Here is a 20,660-nt window from a genome sequence, read left to right as displayed (position 1 = left end):
CGCATGTGAATGACAGGCCCCACCCCGTTTTAAGGGGGTCTCTTGCACCCCACGAGGTCCGTGGAAATGCGGTCGACCACAGTGCGGCTGTTTCGCATAGCGTCAGCTGCCAAAACCCACGAGAGTCAACATTCCTAATCGTGTCTATTAATCAGGATTAAATTTTGCATGGAGCGGACCTTTGGTCAGTCGAGAGTTAAAGGATTTTTTATAAGAGAATTTCCTTTACATTTCAACACCTGTGTATTTATTCTATTAAAATTAACATATACTTGTTAAATTGCGCGTTGAGAATATTTATATAGAACCAACAATCTAAGTAATTTTATTGCATCCATGTCGTCAGCATACATCAGATTAAAACTTATTTCTTATTTATAGCTTTTGTAATATCTTTGTTAAGGACTGATCAAAATCAGAAAAAAAAATTCACTCCCTTTAACTAGTGGAGTGTGAATAACGATCAAATAAAACTATTTTTAATTCAACCTTACCAATTGAAGCGCTCGAACGTACGAATCCGAATTTCCCGCTTGACAAAAAACATTTCCCCGAAGCGTTCCTCGCTCCTGTGAGCTTTTCCGATATTTTCCGCCCAACAAACAAGCACTAAAACCCGCCGCGCAGTGTACTACTATATCATTGTCGCGCTTTTCAAAGGACTCGAACAATCGTTAATTTTTAGGTCTGGTCGCCAACAGCGCGATTGCACCTCTGTGAATTTCATTAATTCCCAACTGAGCTTTCGGGCCGCATTAGCGAGTCCCTTTGTCCCCGAATCCAACAAGATGAAATGAACATCTCATTGCATACAGATGGGATATTAAAAGCTTTTGTAAAATTGAAAGAGTCTTCCGCGCGATGGCTGCTTGCTCCTCTTTTGGTGGCCCCGAACCGTAACGCACAAGGAACGTGCAGAAACAGACAAATTAAAACATTTTATATGAAAATTAATGCGGAATTGACGAATAGGTAGCATTTAAAACTCAATTCCGAATAATATTGTCAAAATTAAATTAAATTTAAATCTCAATTATTATGTTTATTAAAATAGAGGTACCAATAAAACTTTTATAAAAAAACTTGTATTTTGCATTTTTATTGTAAAAAATATTTTTTTTCCACAAATCTCACTTAGAATTCAATGTAAGATTAGTACACCTAAAAAGTTTCTTTAAAAAGATTTTCCTATACAAGTCTTTTTATACATATTTATGTATGAATTATTGATATTGCTTACCAATATCTTTGCTCATGTGTCGCAAATTGGACGTACAGTCCGTCCAAGATATGAACACTCATCGTCACAGTATTGGTGAGAAAAAATAATTGGTGACCAAGTGAAATTACAAGGGAAATTGATTTTTACTTTTTTAATTTAATTTGTTGAGGAAAGTGTAAAATATCACTCTCTTACTTATTGTGTTTATTTATATACATATTTAACTCAAAAACATGATAGCAGTTTTGGAATCACTCTCCAGGTTAAATATCTGTTTAATATAATATTTTTTAAAATACCAATAAAATATTACAGGAATTGTTTCATTGATTACAAAATTACACAACATTTTTATTTATAATAAAAATATAACACATTATAATTTTTAATTCAATTTCCAATGTATGGTCACCCTAACCTTAAAACAGCCCTGATTTAGTATTGGTAACGTTCTCCTATCGGTGTAAACAAATTCACGGAAAACTGTATACGTATGCATGCATACGTACACGCACCCTTATTTCCAACACAACGATGATGAGCGTTAACATCTTGGATGGACTATATGTGTGTATAGCTAAAAAAATTATGCTACGCGGCAAAATTGATTTTAAAATTTTTAATAAATAATAATATAGTTAAGTTAAGGAAATACAATACATTTAATATTAAATAACATATTTTTTATGAATATACAACGATAGAAATATATTAACTAAATTATAAATGACATTTTTAAATTTGAACTGCGTCAATACTGTTCATAAAAAATATACTCTTTATTTCATTTAATCAAAATATAGCAATGGAACATTTAATTTATTTTTTAATATAGGCTACAGCAAATATTTGGGCTTTATTGAAATTCTCTCAAAGCTACATCAAACGTGAAACACAATTATATAAAATAGTACAAAATTGTTTATTGTAATATAACAAGTATTCATCTTAAATTGTATGCCTTTTACTTTCATTTTATAAAAAAATCACTGATTTGAAAAAAAAACTTAACAATTAATAAACCTGTTAAGCTACCAAAAATATCATAAATTAATGTGATCTTTGTGTTATTTTTATAACACAAAGATCACATATAAACTGATTTTGTATTAATTCATACTTGTGAACTGATGATGCTTTATTTTAAATTTATGCTTTACATTTAAATCGTTATACAATAAACTATATTATATAAATTACAAGAATAGATTTATCCATTCTTAAAGTAATTGTAAAGGTACAGACTATTTTAACGCTAAAGCAGTCAAAAAGAGATTGAGCCGTGAGTGTAAAATACCGTTGGTTCTGTTCTTTGTGTGCAAGTTCATAATTTATGAAGACTCCGCAAGAAGTTTAAGCGCAATACTTGGAAAGTAATGTGTCTTGAGCGCAATACTTGGAAAGTAATGTATCATGGTTATGTAATTATATGCATGAATTATTCTACAATTTTGCGCCCCTGATTGTAAATGATTGATTAGTTGTGTTTTCAAATTAATTTAAAGCTCATTGCTTCCAAGAAAGTAAAAATTAAAGTTTTGGTATTTAATACATACATTATAAAAGATTTAATACAGTGTTTTTAATGTCAGTTTTAGGTTAATACTCAAATATAAATAAATTATAAGTATTATGATTATAAATAATATATAATAAATTTTACTTTAAAAAATATCTACAACCCTAGGGTTGGTTGACCTCGCGGCCAATGAGACTCTTGTGCGAATCTAAATGGAATTTTTTATTAAGTGATATATACATGTGACAAATGCACGATTACGGCGTGACGATTCTCGTGATGAAGGTGAAGGTGGCGCAGGTGGGGATGCCGGTAGATGGTTTTCAGGGTTCTTGTGGTTGCGTGCGGTGAGTGTCAGGTGTGATCTTCAGATCTGTCGGTGAGGGCGCGTAGCTGGTTCCTCCGGATGGCTGCTGGTAGATCAACTGCGTCGCTGGCTCTCTGCTGTCTCCGGCCGTCTCTTGTCTGGTGCCTCAGCCGTCTCGTATCTCGCACCGTCTGCCTCCTCATAGTAGTCCGGGCTTATATCCTTTGGATGATGCACGCTAGCTGGCCAATCGCGATTGTGCATCGATCTCCTAGCCAATCGCTGCAGTCGCTTCTTACATTTTCAAAAGCAAGTTTTTTGCTTGTTCAGACTTTCGAATTTTTCATAAAGGGTTTGCGATGAGGTGATTTATTGCGTCGTCCGTACCGTTTTGTCACAAAAGAGATTCTCTTAACGACTCGTGTTGTGTGTTCAAAAGAAATCCCTCTTGTGCCATGATATTTGTCTCATTGTTAATGAATGAACGTTTTTGGTCACGGTCATCAACAATGACACAATTACCTTTTTAAATCTGGACCTATTTGTGTGGTCGCCACAGTTCAACTAAAACTCTTATTAAAAACATACATTCAATTAATTGGGTGATATGAAAATATGTTCAATGTGTATTTTGGTATAGAGTAAATTGTTAGAATATTTCTTGACGCATTAAAAATATTATATTTTACAAAATATGTTTAACGTATTTTAGTGAAAATGGATTACATTTTAAAGATAAGAAACATCTTTTTTTTAGATTTTATGCCTAATTTGTAACAATATATTTTTATATTTTTATTAGCATAAAGTAAACATATATACAGAACTATAATTTAGCACAAAAATTATTAAATATTTAAAAAAATCAGTTAGTTAATACATATTTTTAAAAACAAAAAATTACCATCATAAGTTACTAATTCTTTATGAATAGATAATCATATACATAGTTGAGCCCATCTACGATTATATACAACTTAATTTCATTGTATCGTTAAATACCTAATTACTTTCCTGTTCATCATATATTTTTAAAACGAATAAATTAACATAAAACATAACATATACCTTCATGTAAATTTAAACCATAGCCATTTTTCTATCAGAATCTTCAAGTCGATAAATTAATAGGTACCACGAGGGAATTGTATGGTAATTAAGCTGTCACCACATCATTTACTAGAATGAAAACCTTCATTGTGTATCACTTGAAAACCTTCTGAGCTTCAGTAGTGTCCCTTGTATTATGTGTTAGCTATTGCTGTGACTCGCTTTGGGACTGATCATTTAGTACTGCCTCTCAATGTCGATATATATATATATATATATATATATATATATATATATATATATATATATATATATATATATATATATATATATATATATATATATATATATATATATATATATATATATATATATATATATATATATATATATATATATATATATATATATATATATACATATGTATAAAATAAATTATACAAAATAAGGTAACATTTAAATCGTATTGACGTCTGTTTCGTGTTAGTTATTTTTTATAACACAACTTTACTTTATCATATTTCTTACATTTGACTGTCTTAAATAGTTTTTAAAATACTTATATCCCTACAATTAATTAATGGTCATTATTTTTTTATTTACCGATTTTTTAACGTGAACATCTTTGTGCGTCACTCTGTGTTACGCGATAACAAAGTTACTTTATATTTACGTTATTGCCCAATGATATTTCCTAAAACTTTTCTCAGAGCAAACATTTTACCTCGAACTGAAACTTTTAAGGGTGCGTTCTGAAATTGCCCTATATTCTATTTATTCTCAAATGGAAATACGACTGATGATTATATACATTATATTTGAGAAAGTTTCACTTTGTATCGATTCAAAATTATATTTGATTTAGTTATATATGGATTTTACGACATATATTTTTTCAAATTCAATTATATATATGAATTTTAATTAACTAATATTAAAAAAATATTTCATTATATAGACTAAATACATATATAAAATATAAATAAATATTAAATTTATATTGATTCACAATAACTTTTATTTCGTAATATTCATATTATTTTGTGAACGTATTATATTTTAATTTATACAAGAGAATTATTTTTAATGGCATGTTATAAATAATTCCTTATTGCTGAAATAATATTATTTTTCTAAGAAAATGAAGATGAAATGAACACATTTTTTTCAGAATAATATTTAGAGACGAATTCTAGTAATTTTACTATACTTCCCATAATATATTTATTAAAATATTTTAGTTACATATTATTTTTTAATTTATATATTATAATATTAATACAAAAATATTGTTTTTTAATATTTTATTTGTAGTTACAGCTAGTAAATCTTTTTTTATATAATATAAGCAATACTCTTTACCATTTTTTTATTTTTACAACATCGATTTACTTGATTTATTAAGCATATATTTACAGTATTATTGTGCAATATAATACTTTTTTATATATTTTATTTTACATATACATTATGTTTCATCCTTTTGTACAATTTTTTCATAATATTCTTTAAAAAACATTGTTAATATGTAATCACAATATTCATACTTTTTAAATAAATACTCCCTAATATTATTTTATTGGCAATAACTATTTTCATACAGAAATTAATTACAAATATTTTTACATTATTATTCAATATATTTATAAGCTTAACTAAGAATTTTTCCATTTAATTATAAGTATAATTAATTTCCTTTCTGGAGTAACACCAGTAATACCATTTTTTTTATTGCAAGGCTTCTAAAATGTGTCAATAAAAATAATATAAAACACACTTTTTTATGCGCTTCTTAAAAAACTTTATAATAGCCTCCCAACAATTAAAAAACATTGCAATTTTTATATTATCATTAAAGAACATTAATATTCCTATAATCCCACCAATCTCATGTATCAAAGACTAGATAAAACAATGTTTAATTAAAACGCAAAATGTCTAAGTTTATATTACTTTAATATACTTATATTACCACTTAATCTTTATGATTTTTTCTTCTCTTTTTTTCTCGAGTAATAATTATTGTAAAAAAATCTTACAATTATTGTGAGATTTTTTTAAATATTTATTCTTTTAAACTGTAACTACCGACGTTTAATTTTATTTTTATTATATAAATAGTTACATAAAATAGTATTAAATTAAAAATATGTAGTGTATTTAATAGTATATTGATAAATTTAAAAAAATATTTATTACTGTTTCAGCACTAATAAGTTAAGTATTGTTTGCAGACATCTATTTAACATTTAATCAAAAACATCTTTAAACTACAATATTTCACTAGTATCTTGAATCTCTCTTTTCTTCAACAATAAAAATCTGACAAGTAGCTAACATTTTTAAAAGCTCTCTTGCAATACAATAAAAATTATATAATGATCTTCAATTTAAAAATACTTATGCAACAAAAATAAATATAACTCTGATTAAAAAATTTTAGCATATTTTATATAAAATAAATTATTTCATCCTTATAGAAAAATATTGTTTAACGATAATGATTAATTTAAATTATTTAGATATTTATCTTAATGCAGCGTAATTATATACTGGGATTGAAATCACAATATATATCAACAACGTACACAAAACTTGATAACAATAATCATATTTATATTTTTCACTACAGTCTAAGATTTTTACCTCTATTTTTAAATAAATAAAAATATAATACCATAATCCTGGAAATCGCTGGAGCGTAACACAGATAAAACGTGAGTTATTCCGCCAGAGACAAATAGCTGGCGTTATTGGCATATTTTAGCCATTTTCTGTTTCTTCTCATATATATTTTTTCTTCTCCGACGATATATACCTACACATATGGTAGAGCGATGGCAAATAAATATAATAAGAAATATGATTTATTGGCAGAGTTCACGTCGTGGATTTGGGTACGCGAATCGTTTCCGGAGCGAGTCGCGAGCATGCGTGATTGCACACAAAACGCGAATGCCCTTTTATTGGTCCTGCCCTGCTTATTTTCTATGTACGTGTCCTTTTTTCTATATGCAAGGATTTGGAAAAGGGGTGGAATATATTCGCTGGAGTCGCGAATTTCGCGTTACGGTTTTGTATCGAATGATTGCTTCACCTTCGTGTTTCTGTGGCTTGATAAAAAGAACCACCGTCACTACTATCGTCAATTGTGAAGAAAAAAGTATTATATATGTATATATAAAAAACACAATTGCTCTATACTCAAATCTAAATACATGAAAAAACAAACTGTGCAGATTAATTTAAATATTTTAATTCAAGTTATATATAATAAAGGATACTATAACATTTGCTACATATTAGTTAAAAAGTGCATGTAAGGTTAGAGCTAATAAATTTTTTATATAAAGTACATGTAATAAACAAAGACAAAATAATAATAAAAAAATTATTTCAAGTGTCAAAAAATTTTAAAGTACTAGATAGAATTAAAATATATATATGTAATTACAATGCATACGTGTTTGTTTATAAATACGCATCCTTAATGCCATCAATACAGTCGACTAATTGTATAGAATATATTCTATGGTGCTATTGTTCAATTTAAAAATTATTGTAGACATTTTAAGCCATTACTTAGCAACGATACAAATAATAACATATACATAGTTACGTAAGGTATATTTTTGGTGTTGTTTTGTTTTAAAAGCTTAATCGCTTTCTGAACTAGAACTCGGAGCATTCACATCGTTCTGCCTTGTCATCCAAGATCTTATCTGCCATTAGCAATCGTCGTGTGGCACTGCAATCGTCCCTTGGAATTGCCCTATATTCCAGGCCGCAAATGACGTCACACGTAATGGACGTCGTCAGGCAAACTACGTGACACGATTTCAACGCTACAAACGTATGCCGCTTTTTTTTACTCAATTAAATCTACTTTGGTGCGACAGGCGCATGTTTTGGATTAAAAGAGACACTAATTAGGTCAGAGTCGTTTGCAACCCAACTTAAACTAACCCATCCCAGTTTATGTTAGAATAAGAACTTTTCTAAAGAAAATTTAACTTTAGATCGATTTTATTTAATAATAGACATTACTTAGCAAAGTAATCTTTTTACGTACCCTAACCAAATCGAAATTATATTTCGAAAATAATGACGTTTTTGTGCCTTTGTTAAGTGACAAGAATAATATTGTGAAAAATGTTTCTTTAAAAAAAATTTACGGCGCTACAAAGCTGCTACAAAAAATATAGGATCAACACATGTACTATTTTGTGAAAAAATAACAAATATAGCCATTTCTCTAAAATCGCTGGGGGCGAAAAATGGACCCTTTATTCAAACTCGACTAAGAAAAACAGCGGTTATCTCACGCAGAAAAGGCAATTTCAACCCCTATATTGCATCTTAAAAAGTATTTTTTTGTGTATGATGATATTTCAAAAAAAAAAATTATAAAGTCTATAGTCAATTCTTAAATTAATTGAGGGTTAAATAAAGTGGAAAGAGACCATCTCTAGTGAATAGGCAAAAATCCTTCAACATAATAACAAACTGCTAAATTAACTTAGGATAAAATTTGCAACCTTGGTTATGTTTTATTGCAGCCCCCATGGACTTGGCTCCATCCGACTTCCACTTGTTTTTTTAAGGTTTTTTAATTGCTTGATTTATAAACCACACAATTATTTACAAGCATTAAATTGCTAAAAATTAAATACTAAAAAATTCTTCATTACTTAAGGTACATTCTTTTTAAAAATAAAATTTATACTTATTTTAAAAATATTTTTAATTAGGCATCAAAAAGTAGTTTTTGATTAATAACCTATTGGTTATTCATATATTAGAAAATGGAATTCCACGAATAAATATCGCATATTATATAATATATGCAAGTTTATCTTAGAATAACATTATTATAATTTACAATGCTTCCTTTAAAATAATAAAAAAAATTAAATATATTATATATCCTCTTGTTTTCCAGAATTGTGGAAATGTTAAAAAGTCACTTCGATTCATAAAAAGGGTCCCAAATCTCAGATTGACAATTACAGGCCAATAGCTTTGATCTCATCACCTGCAAAATTATTTGAAATTGTTTTGCATAAATACATTTTTAATCATTGCAGGTGTATGCTTCTCGACCAACAACATGGTTTCCGTAAATCTCGATCCATTGTCACTAATCTAATGGTTTTGTCTAACTATGTTTCAAAATCATTGGACTCTGGTGTACAAGTGGACGTCGTATACACAGATTTTGAAAAAGCATTTGATAAAGTTAACCATCTAATTTCGGGTTTTCTGAAGATCTCATAAATCTATTCTCAAATTACTTGACCAATAGACAAACGTCAAGTATAATAACTCCTTTTCAGAACGATATAAGACCCCTACTGGAGTACCTCAAGGATCCGATTTGGGTCCATTGTTGTTTTTATTGTTCATTAATGACATAGAAACAGCAATAGAGCATTCAGATTTTTTATTATATGCAGATGACTTGAAAATTTACAAGAAAATGCATTCGATTTCTGATTCCCTCGACCTACAGGAGGATCTCAACTCTATATGGAAATGGGCTTGCTATAACCAATTGCCTTTCAGTGTAAAGAAATGTCACACAATTTCATTTTCAATGTCATTAACGCCGGCAAAATATTCATACCATCTAGGCGGATATTTTCTGGAAAGGTTTTCTTTAACTAAGGATTTAGGAGTGACTTTCGAAGAACGTTGGAAATTTAGCCAGCACATTGCAGAGACTGATAGCAAATCCTTAAAAATGCTCGGTTTTATCTTGAGAAATGCGTGTTACTTCAGGAATACTTTAGTATTGCGCACTCTTTATGATACTCTAGTCCGCAGCATACTAGAAACTAGCTCCATCATTTGGATCCCAGGCGTAATGAATCAATGAAATGAATTGAAGCCGGAAAAAGTACAACGTAAATTTCTTCGATATTTATACTTGAAGGAATACGGGTATTATCCGTTCTTGTTTCCTAGTGCTTTTATTTTGGGAGCCCTGGGATACGTTTTTTTGTCGACTCGCAGAAGTGTTTATGTAATTAAACACTTCTGGAAATTGCTCAAGGGCATCGTAGACAATCCTTCAGTGCTCGAGCAGCTTCTGAAGGTGGTTATAGTTCTCGATTGCGTCCACTATTCTTGCCTGTAAAGCCTAGAACTGGAGCACTTGCCAACTCTTCTCTGGCCAAGGCTATTTATCTGCTCAATGTTGTCCATAGTAATATTGACATTTTCTCTTGCACATTTGGAGTTTTGGTTCAGTTCGTATGGGACAATGCACACCTGTTGAGGTGATTTGTGTCTGTTGTTTTGTCTTGTTTATATTCGTATGTATTATGATGTATTAGTACTTTTGACTATCGTGACGCATTGGGTTTGCCTGTCAGGTCACGATGGTTATAATTTTAATAAATAAATAAATAAATAAATATGTATATATTTACAAGTTACTAAAGGTTTGTCACATTATCATTTTATTTCATTTTTGCAAAATTAAATACACTGTTAAATTTACATTTAGAAAGAGTAATCCGACTTTTGCATGTGATACCTGCAGGTATATGTAGATAGTAATAATATTTTCTTATCTTTTAAATATTATCCAATATTATTTGTCTTAATTTACAAATCAAACTAAATAGATATACATAAATTTTATTTTAATTATTTAGATTTAGCTCTATGTTAATTTCAAGCTATCTTCTATAGACGTTTCTTTTACAACACATTGTATATAATAAAATATTTAGAAAATATGCAAATATTAAAAAAATATTTAAAGAGATAAGAAACCTTAAATGTAAATAGTTTTCCTAGAAGTATATTTTTAAAAGTAAACATATTTAATGTATTTTATATAATTTTAACATAACGAAAGCCTAAATAGCGGCTTTTAAAAAATGAAATTTATACAGGGATTTTTTTTAAATAGTGTGGGTTTAATATGTTTAGTTTTTCTTAGTACACGCGTATATACAAATCTCAGTAATAAAACCCCTACATATCTTATAAAAAAATAGCATATAATTTGTACATATATTATGTATATTTATTTCTTCATAATTAAATTTTCTATAGAGTAGCTTTAGGAAACAATAAATGCTTTGAGCTTTGTTTTTAATGTAAAAAAGCCTTGTAATTATTATGAAATAACAGCATCCCATACAATCATTTAAATACACAAATAAATCGGAACGCTTCAGTGATGCAATTTGCTTAAATATAGCTGAGTAGCTTTTATACTTAGGCATATTGCTCAGAATCAATGGGATTCGATGAATATACACAATATCATCTGAAATTGTGCTTATCAGGATCATTGCATTAATCACATACATACTACATAGTATGCCTTCAATGCTTTCACAACCAACCGCGTTTCACTGCATAGTTTTGATATATATATATATATATATATATATATATATATATATATATATATATATATATATATATATATATATATATATATATATATATATATATATATATATATATATATATATATATATATATATATATATATATATATATATATATATATTGATAGCATAGTTTGTGCTGTGAAAATTCGTTCATAAAACTTACCAAATCAAATAAACATTTGGAAGCTTTTCATTGAGTGCATTTAATGTTTTGAAAAAAATATTAGAAAAACACATAATTTAAATCAATTTACTGGTTCGATTCGATTTTCGCCTTATTACTGCTTCTCTGCTGATGCAATATTTTTAAAATTGATAATACACATCAAGTCTCATATCTCACGCACGCCTGACTCAGAATCAATATTAAGGCGCCGCTACACTCTTCCGCGTGCAATGGCTGATTTATACCCAGTCGTTACCCGTTTATACGCGTTTTTCCGCGCGGCCGAAAAGCGAGACTTTCCGCGGGGCATAAATCCGCGGGCCGTGTAAACGCGCCCTAAAGTTTCACGCATAAATTCGTAAATTGTCTCGTAAACCTAAGCCGGCGGCAATATAACCGCCCGAGATTTATTCGTCATATTATTATCCCCGTTCGGCGGTGGATTGCGGCCCAACGACTGCGGCCCGACGGTACCATATGGCGGATATGTTTTTATTTCACGCTTTTGCGCGATGGGCGTGCGGCCAATGAATCACCCGCCAAGGCATTACTCGTGATCGATGGGTCATCCACTTGTAAACTACACACGGCAGTGAAAAATTGTATGATACGTTAAAAATTGGAGCAACACGGTTGCCAAACCAGAATCAAAAACACTTATTTTAAAATTAAAATAAACCATGCAACTACATCCTAATTGCTACCTGCACGTGTATAATTAAAGGATGCAGTCAAAGCGATTCCTTACTTACAAACCAATTTAAATTTGTGTGAGATAACGCATTGAAATTCATTGAAACTCGATCCCTCTTACCCTTTTTCCTTTATCTACTAAGAAGCCAATTACAAATTGTGTAAATGCGTTAATAAAAAATCGTGTAATATAAAGAAACAAATTTTGAACCGAAACGGTCTTTTATATACTAACGCATGTGCAAATTATTTTGTTGAAAGACAATTTTAACTCTATAATAATAAAAATATTTAGTAAACTTTGCCTTATATCAATTGCATGGATGTAAAATCTGCTCTCTCAGTCTTCTCTGAGGCGCTATATTGTGCGTTCGACTAGTGCTTCACTTAAAAGCACACATGATTGTTTGACCTGGCATATTTTATATGGTTTTCTTTTGGGATAATTTTATTGCTATATTCATTAAGTGTTTAATGATTTATTGCTGAAAAATTGTCAATGCTCTTAAAGCGTACTAAATATACTATTTAGTTAACACCAAAGGTGGTGAACTTTATTGGAAGAACTTTGGATGGTTCGCAAAAAATTTTTGGATTAGAGTTTTTAATGAAAAATTTGTCACCCTTATATATAAAAATTATATTCATCGGAATAATTATTTTAATTAATTTTGGCAAGTGCATGGGATTTGTCCCACCCGTTCCACTTTTACAAACTTTTTGTCTTTAACCACAACAACGACAAAATCTCCTAATACAGCAATATAAATAAACGTTGTATACAAAAATCCTTCGACACGATTTTTCATGGATTATTAGTAAATAATTTCATCAGATCTTGGATGATTTAACTCAATTTTAGTTGAGTTATTCAATAGATTTGTTAAAAGAATATTTTACCCCTTTGGGGCTTCCTCACGGTTCTAACCAGCGTCCTTCGATTTAAGGTTATTTAATAATGACATAAATACGGTTTGCGTTTTTTTAAATGAACGCTTGCATGCTTTTAAAAAAATCGTTAAAAAATCTGTGTAGTTTAAAATTTTTTTCGTTGGCAAGTTGACAAGTTTTGTTACATAATGAAGGCGCATATGTTGACTTTTTGAACTTAGACTTTACGAAAAATGTTTTGAGATTGCTAAACACTTTTTTAAAAGCTTTTTTTCAAGCTTAAAAAATGTATTCTATTTTCGGATTTTGTTTATAAATTTTATTCATAAACTTCGATTCTGGGAGCTTAGAGATTTAAACAGATCAACTAAGATCTACGAAGGTGTTGGTATGCACCTATCTCTAGTCAGGCCACCCAGAGACTGATTAACCTAATCAATCCGATTCGACGAACTACACGTGAGCCACGTAGCAATTACGAGATACATTTAGAAGCACCTTCCCGTAAATTTACATGCAAACAACAACGGTTCAGCAATTATCCATAGCTAACTTATGTTGTAGGTTGATATCATATAAACTGTATTTGTGCTATAAACATAATTAACCACCAGATTTCAAACAGCAACTCAATGGGATCAAACTGTACCTACCCTTAACCTCTCTTTAGTAAAATTGCATACAATATATTATATTGCAAGCAAACAGAGTTTTTGATTTTTAATTGAAATATCTCATAATTTTATTTAATTATTGTGTATTTTTAATTTCATAAATCATAAAAGTGTAGTTTAAATAAATTTTATTAAATATTTTAATTTAACTTAAACACCATTTAATGCCATATGTTTAATAATACAACATAACTGGAAATTAAATAAAGGTAAATCTAGGTATAAAATCTAGTATTGTATTGAAGTAATATATTATGAATATTGTATAAACAGTACTTTTCATTGTAGCAATCTTACACTTCTGAAATCATATGTTAGCTTTTTCTGTTGTACTTTGGATATTTATATTTATACTTATATTAAGTTTATGTAAATATTGAATACTATATATAATAATATAGTAATTCACTGCTATATTATATTATTAAGAATTTAACCAAAATTTTATTTTGCGTAGTATCTTGAAAAAAAAAATATTTTTTTTTATTTAAAGATAAACACGCGTTTAAAGTATTTGAAGCACTGACGCTTTGAACGCATAATTGTTGAAATAAAAACAAATACTTTCTATTTATGTAATAGGTATGCAGGTCTAAAATGAAAATTTTACATCAAAGCTAAACCTGGATTAAAACAATTCTCAAACTTCTGAATTTGCGCAATTTCGAAATTTTCAACCGTAAACATTCGCACAACATTTACTTTAACCACACGTGCAAATTTGAAATACTTTCATCTTGTGATAACTAAAAAAAGAATTCTGAACATATTTGACACCATTAACTATTCAATTATATTCTCTCGTCTTATATTATATATATGCAATAATAAATTTATGGTAATATTTTACTAAAATAACATTAAAACTATAATCATTTTCTTTAGCTAAAACTATTTTTTTAAGTATTGAGTTAAATATTATAAAAAATTATAATTGAGTAGATGTTTTTTATTGAAGTTTATAATAGTCAGTATTAGATTTTCTCGTATAATAGGGTAAAATATGTGTGACCTTGCAGCCAAATATATTTAACAAAAGCTAGTTCCAGTTAATTTTATAAACATATATGATATAAATTACACATATAAAGAGAAATGTAGATACTACTATTATTCACTGAAATTTAAATGTCAGATCTTGGAAGTAAGAGAGTCTTTACAGGCATTTCGAGATGTGTTGTGTGTCCATGAAGTGTCTCTCAGCGCGTCTCCTCTCTATGAACAAGTGTCTTTTATAATCTTTTACAATGCTAGTTTAAAACAGCTCTAGCAAATCGCAGATGCGAATGTTTGTGAGCCAATTGCATCGCCTTTAGACACACCCACGAAAATTGTTTACGCCATAAAAGAGAAACTGTCCGGTGATTGGTAACCTAAGGGTAGAAGAACAATAGTATTATGTGCAAGGTAAAATATATTTTTAGCTAGCATCCTTTTCAAATAAAGAGTTGTTTTTTCAGCGATACTTATGAGTGTGTTATTAGATGATCCATGTAATACTTCCAAATAATAACGCAAACTATTTCTAGCCCGACTTTTAATATCTCTCTTTTAATCTATACAAATGTACATTCAGGTGGTAAAACCCCACAATTTTATATAAGTTAAGACTAACACAGATAAATTTTGTGTTATATTTATAATATAAATATATTACTCTCACATCACGTTAGATAATGGCACTTCCGTTTATATACTTCCGGTTCTCTGGTAAGCGTGTACTTCAAAACAATAAAACACAATAGATCCACATATCATACCTCTCATTGTTAAATTGTTTCCGTGTCCGCAGATTTTGTCCGACATAACGATGAGGTTAATTATTATATTCGAGTCTGTGTGTGTGCGTTTTGCTCACACACGCATGCACGCCAGGGCCGGTTTCGTTTGATCCAGCGCCCGGGGCGTGTAACAAAAGGGGAACTGTTTCGAAACAAGACCACTGCATCGTGCCCAGCGATGAATAATTAATTGGAATTTCATACTCCCGACCCGAGCGCTGAAACTGTTCAAGCCTTAAACGAGTGCGGGTTAATTTGGAATAGTACAATGCTTTTTATTATTATTTTTTATACGCCTATGCGGCGCACATTATTCATTTTTTTAAAAAAAAATTTAGTTGTATGCACTTCAAAGATTGCACGTTGAAATATTATTTAATGCTCAAAAAATGATATTATACTGTACATATGTATGTCATAACTCAAACATATACTTAAGATTTTATAAATAAAATTGTATTTAATTCATGGTGATATTATTTGAATAGCACAGTTTATAAAAATAATTTAAGTTGCACTAAAAATATTTAAGTTACGAGTCAAAAGTGTCAGTTTCATATTTTGCTATTTTTTACTTGTACTCGCGTGTAATTTCATTCCCTTCAACTATAATCATTTTCCATTTACAATGTTCTTGAAAAGCAATTTCAAGGCATCCACTACGGAAGCGAGCAAAGGATTATGAGAAAAGATCCCCTTCGTTGCACGTACGTATCCTTTTCTACACGCTAAGGATGCGATTGTGCCTCGTCATCCTTGAAATAGTTTTTTAATTCTCATCATCCGCATTTCTAAACTAATTACACCGCAAAACCGTTTAAGCGAAAGCCGAGTTTGTGTGTTTGGAACGGACATAGTTAAGTCCACCATAATGCATAATTTCGAACGCAATTACACGTACAAAGATGTTGAAAAGTTCAGCTACGAGCTAAAGTAACAATAACAATTTAGACGTTATGGCCAAACTTGGTAAATGCTAAGTTCATATGTGTATTTTAAAGCATGTAATCATATTTAAAAATAAACTTTGACAATAATAAAAATAAAGCAATAATATCATTTTATAAAATGAGATTAAGCCCTATGATTGAAATTTTAAAATAAATTAAAATTAATATTTTAAAATAAAATAAATTGGAAAAAGTCGTAATATCCAAATTTTGCAATAAATTAAATTTTTCATGTCCTAGAAAAATAATGAAATAATTTGAAATTTAAAAAATAGTTTCTAATAAATAAAGTTTAAACAAAATGAACATTTAGGTTGCATAATAGCGTATTCCGTAGGGTCTCAGACTAGTAATTCAAAGGCTACAGGTTCGAATCACGACAGCAGACTCTAATTTTTTTATTTAAAAATACGCTTTTTTTAAAAACCGGCTCCAGCTGCATCCACTGATTATATATTATTATATACGTATATTAAATCTAAAATAAGCTAGACCTCTTTAGAAGAGAAAAAATATATCAAGAAAGCGCTCCAGCAGCTTTTTAATATGTTTTGTTGATTTCATATAAAATCATATTGTATATTCCTCTATCATCTAAATAACTTTTTATGTATTTTTTTCCTTGAAACATAATTTTCTTTATGTATAAGAAAATTTTTGTAAGATTGTATAAATAATTTTGATCGAATCTCATACGGGATCTATTTTTTTCATCATATTGAATTACCAAGATGAGGCCCGGGCAGCTGCCCTACTCACCCCACTCCCACCCTCTCCTTATATGTGCATTTCATAACAAAAAAAATGTTTTAAATTACTATTTTAACCTATGTTCTGAATTGATATTTGACACTTTTTTAACTTAACTTATATGTATACATTATCATTAATCAATCGTGAATTTTCATTTTCATAATCATATTATATATGTTAGTTTCTGTAATTATCCCTAAATAAATATATTAGATTAATGTAATAAAACCAATGTAATACCACTGTAGAAAAACACCAATCAATTCATTACCGATCAATTTCCCCAGATCAAACACAGCTTTCGACAACGTGTTTACCGACCGTTTTTACTATAATATATTCTTATACCATAACGTTGATTAGTTTACCCTAAGAGGCCGAACCCTGTGTATAAATATATTACACAATCATGAATTCTATAGTGGTCATCTTGAAAAATGATGGATGACGTCACAATTGACCTGTGTCCACTGGATCGAATATTCTGTATATAAAAGAAAAAAATACGCCTATATTTCAGCCAATTTTAGTGGCATATATACATTTAAAAAATATTAAATAATGTGTTTTTAAAGGTTAAGTAATAAGATATCGTATTAGTTTCTTATTTTATTAAATAAACTTGTGGCTTAATGCTAAAAATATAATTAATAAATAAATAAATTATTACTTCTTTAACAACTTCTTATTTTTAATGGTAAAAAATTATTTTAAAAGAAGGATGACTTTTTTATATTATTACTGCTCTTATATGCAATTTTTGTGAAATTATTTTATTTATTGCATATTTAATTTCATTGTACACTACTTAAAACAAGAAAATACGGGAGTTGAAATTCGTAGAGTAGACCATTCTGGTCCTTCGATTATTTGCATCCATTAAAACAAATCATCTAATTCAAATTTGTTATCTTTAACGATCATTCAGTTCTCTGTTATTAATAATATAAATATATCTACAATAATATATTATACTATATTATTTTAATCACATTTTATATACTATAAATATTTTTTATTTATTAAAATTTCTCGAAAAGTTTTAAAAAAATCTAGAAGTAATATTGAGTATTCTCATATATCAATAAAATATAATGCCTAATTAGAATATATACTATTAACGATGCTTTCTTTATTTTATGTTTAAAATAAACTGTTCTAAAATTCCTTTAGTTGTATAGTTTGTAAATTAAGTAGCTGTTGAATTTACCTAATATATGTTTAATATAAATTTACTAGGGTAAGCTTAATTTAAATATTTTTTTACAAACCTCAAATTATCGATCTGAGATTAAAAATATTTAAATGAATTTCATATATATCAGACAATACAATAATCATAAGTATCTTCTTCAAGCAGTAAAATTCCTAAATCAAAAATAAAATTAAATAATAAATATATAGATTATGTTTTTAAATTTTTGATAAAAAATAAATGATCTACTTTTGATTTTACATAATATAAAATAGTTTACAATAAATTTTTACTATTTATATCTGATATTAAATTTATTACAGCACATTGCAAGCTTATTATATATGATAAATGTAATATGTTATTGATATGTTAAATTTTTACTATATCACATACATAATTAAAATTTAATCTATGTATCATAATTAATAGTACAATGGCAATGAAAATTTTTTTTGTAAAATTTATTAAGGCAAAAGTAAATCAAACATTTTTGTCTGAAATCTCTGAAACAAACTCAATTATAAAATACATATGACTAATTGTATATATTTTTTAAAGTTTGTTTTACGTATTTTTATTGTATGGTTAATAAAAAAATTTTGAAGAACATATTTTAAAAGAATTTTTGGTACATTTCTTGATCCTTGAAAATGCCTACATACATTTTATAATAGTTCATAACCAAAATGTTTTAAGTGATCATCATCACCTTTTTAGCTTTTCCAATAATAATAAACCATCTTCACACCTTTTTAACTTTATAGTATCGGTGTCATAACCTTCACAATTATTTCCATTTAGGAGTAATAAAAACATCACCACTCATTAGCTAAATACATTTTCATGTAATTCTAATCACATGCTCTTTCTGTTTTGTTACAGAAGCCGACTATACACTCGACGACTCTTTTTGGAATGAAGAGAGTCCAGTCGGTAAGTGATTTATATAATTCCATTTATAGTGTATAGTGTATTCTACGCACTATATGGGTTTATTGTGTAGAATACTATTATTTTAACTGCTGATAATAATCGCGAGGGGCATTCGTTAGACCGTGAAGCGGTTTAATGAAATATATTATAATATATTGTCCGACATGTGGATGGGTCATTTTGTATAAATTATGTATAAATGACTATAATAAAAGGCATAGAGTTTAATAAATTGAAATATTATTAAAAAATTAGCAGTGTCTACTAAAAAAATAATTTATTAAGTAAAGTCAGTCGGAAGCATTTAATGCTTGACAATGTATTTATATATTAGCGCAATATTTTTATTTATATTGCTGTCAAAATTTATGAATAATATTTTAATATGCAGATGACATTACTTTATTGCAAAAAATATTAAAAAACTGTTTTTGTATATATATAAATATATATATACATACAAATACTCATAAATAATAATTAAACAACGAACTGAGGATTTAAAAATATTTCTATGCTAAATTTATTTCATCAAAAAAAGTGTATATTTTGCCAGAATAAATTTTTATTTGTAGCTTTTTAATATTATGCTTTGTTGAGTTTATGCAATACCAGCGAGGAATCCGCAAATAAATTCCGTTCTAAGATTGAATCATTTTTTTGTTGAGAGAGAATTTAGTGAGAGTTTCGCATTCCCTCGTGAATTAAGAGATCAAAAAGCGTTTTACATTATATTCACCCGCGTTCTAAATATAGCCGTTTGCATATAATACCACCTCAAAAGATATCTACAAATCCATACGTATATATTTCTATATGAAAGTATTAAAGCGAAATCTGACATACTTTATATGTATAAGGTGATACATTAACAGAATTACAGATGAAAAAGTATTGACACAGATATTTAGGTTATCCATAAAAAAATATGTTCCTGAATTGCCTAGTGCTCTTTAAACATATTGTTAATATTGTTTTTAAGTTGATTTGGTATGGAACACCTTTTTGTGTAATATTTTCAAGCTTATTTATCTAGCTAAAATTTCTCACAGATTTAATATGTCTATTTGTTCAAAGGTTATAAATTACATGCCTCAAAAAATAATGA

The 20,660-nt window shown here is 28.4% G+C and overlaps 1 protein-coding gene across 12 annotated transcripts in view; it reads left to right on the top strand.

Annotated features, from left to right (window-relative positions):
- Positions 1-20,660, top strand: part of mmd (disintegrin and metalloproteinase domain-containing protein mind-meld) — a 641,110-nt gene that overhangs the window by 427,379 nt on the left and 193,071 nt on the right. For 9 of the 12 annotated variants that reach the window (XM_088196873.1, XM_088196875.1, XM_088196872.1 and 6 more), the window contains one exon: positions 19,502-19,552. The exons of the other annotated variants lie outside the window; for them this stretch is intronic. In XM_088196873.1, coding sequence (XP_088052999.1) covers positions 19,502-19,552 — 51 coding nt within the window. The remainder of the gene's footprint in view (positions 1-19,501; positions 19,553-20,660) is intronic. 12 annotated transcript variants of the gene reach the window in all.

Source organism: Plectrocnemia conspersa, unplaced genomic scaffold (assembly GCF_051122295.1).
Source record: "Plectrocnemia conspersa isolate PC_06_02 unplaced genomic scaffold, ASM5112229v1 ptg000011l, whole genome shotgun sequence".
Classification (NCBI taxonomy): domain Eukaryota; kingdom Metazoa; phylum Arthropoda; class Insecta; order Trichoptera; family Polycentropodidae; genus Plectrocnemia; species Plectrocnemia conspersa.
This window is presented reverse-complemented; position numbering and strand designations above follow the sequence as displayed.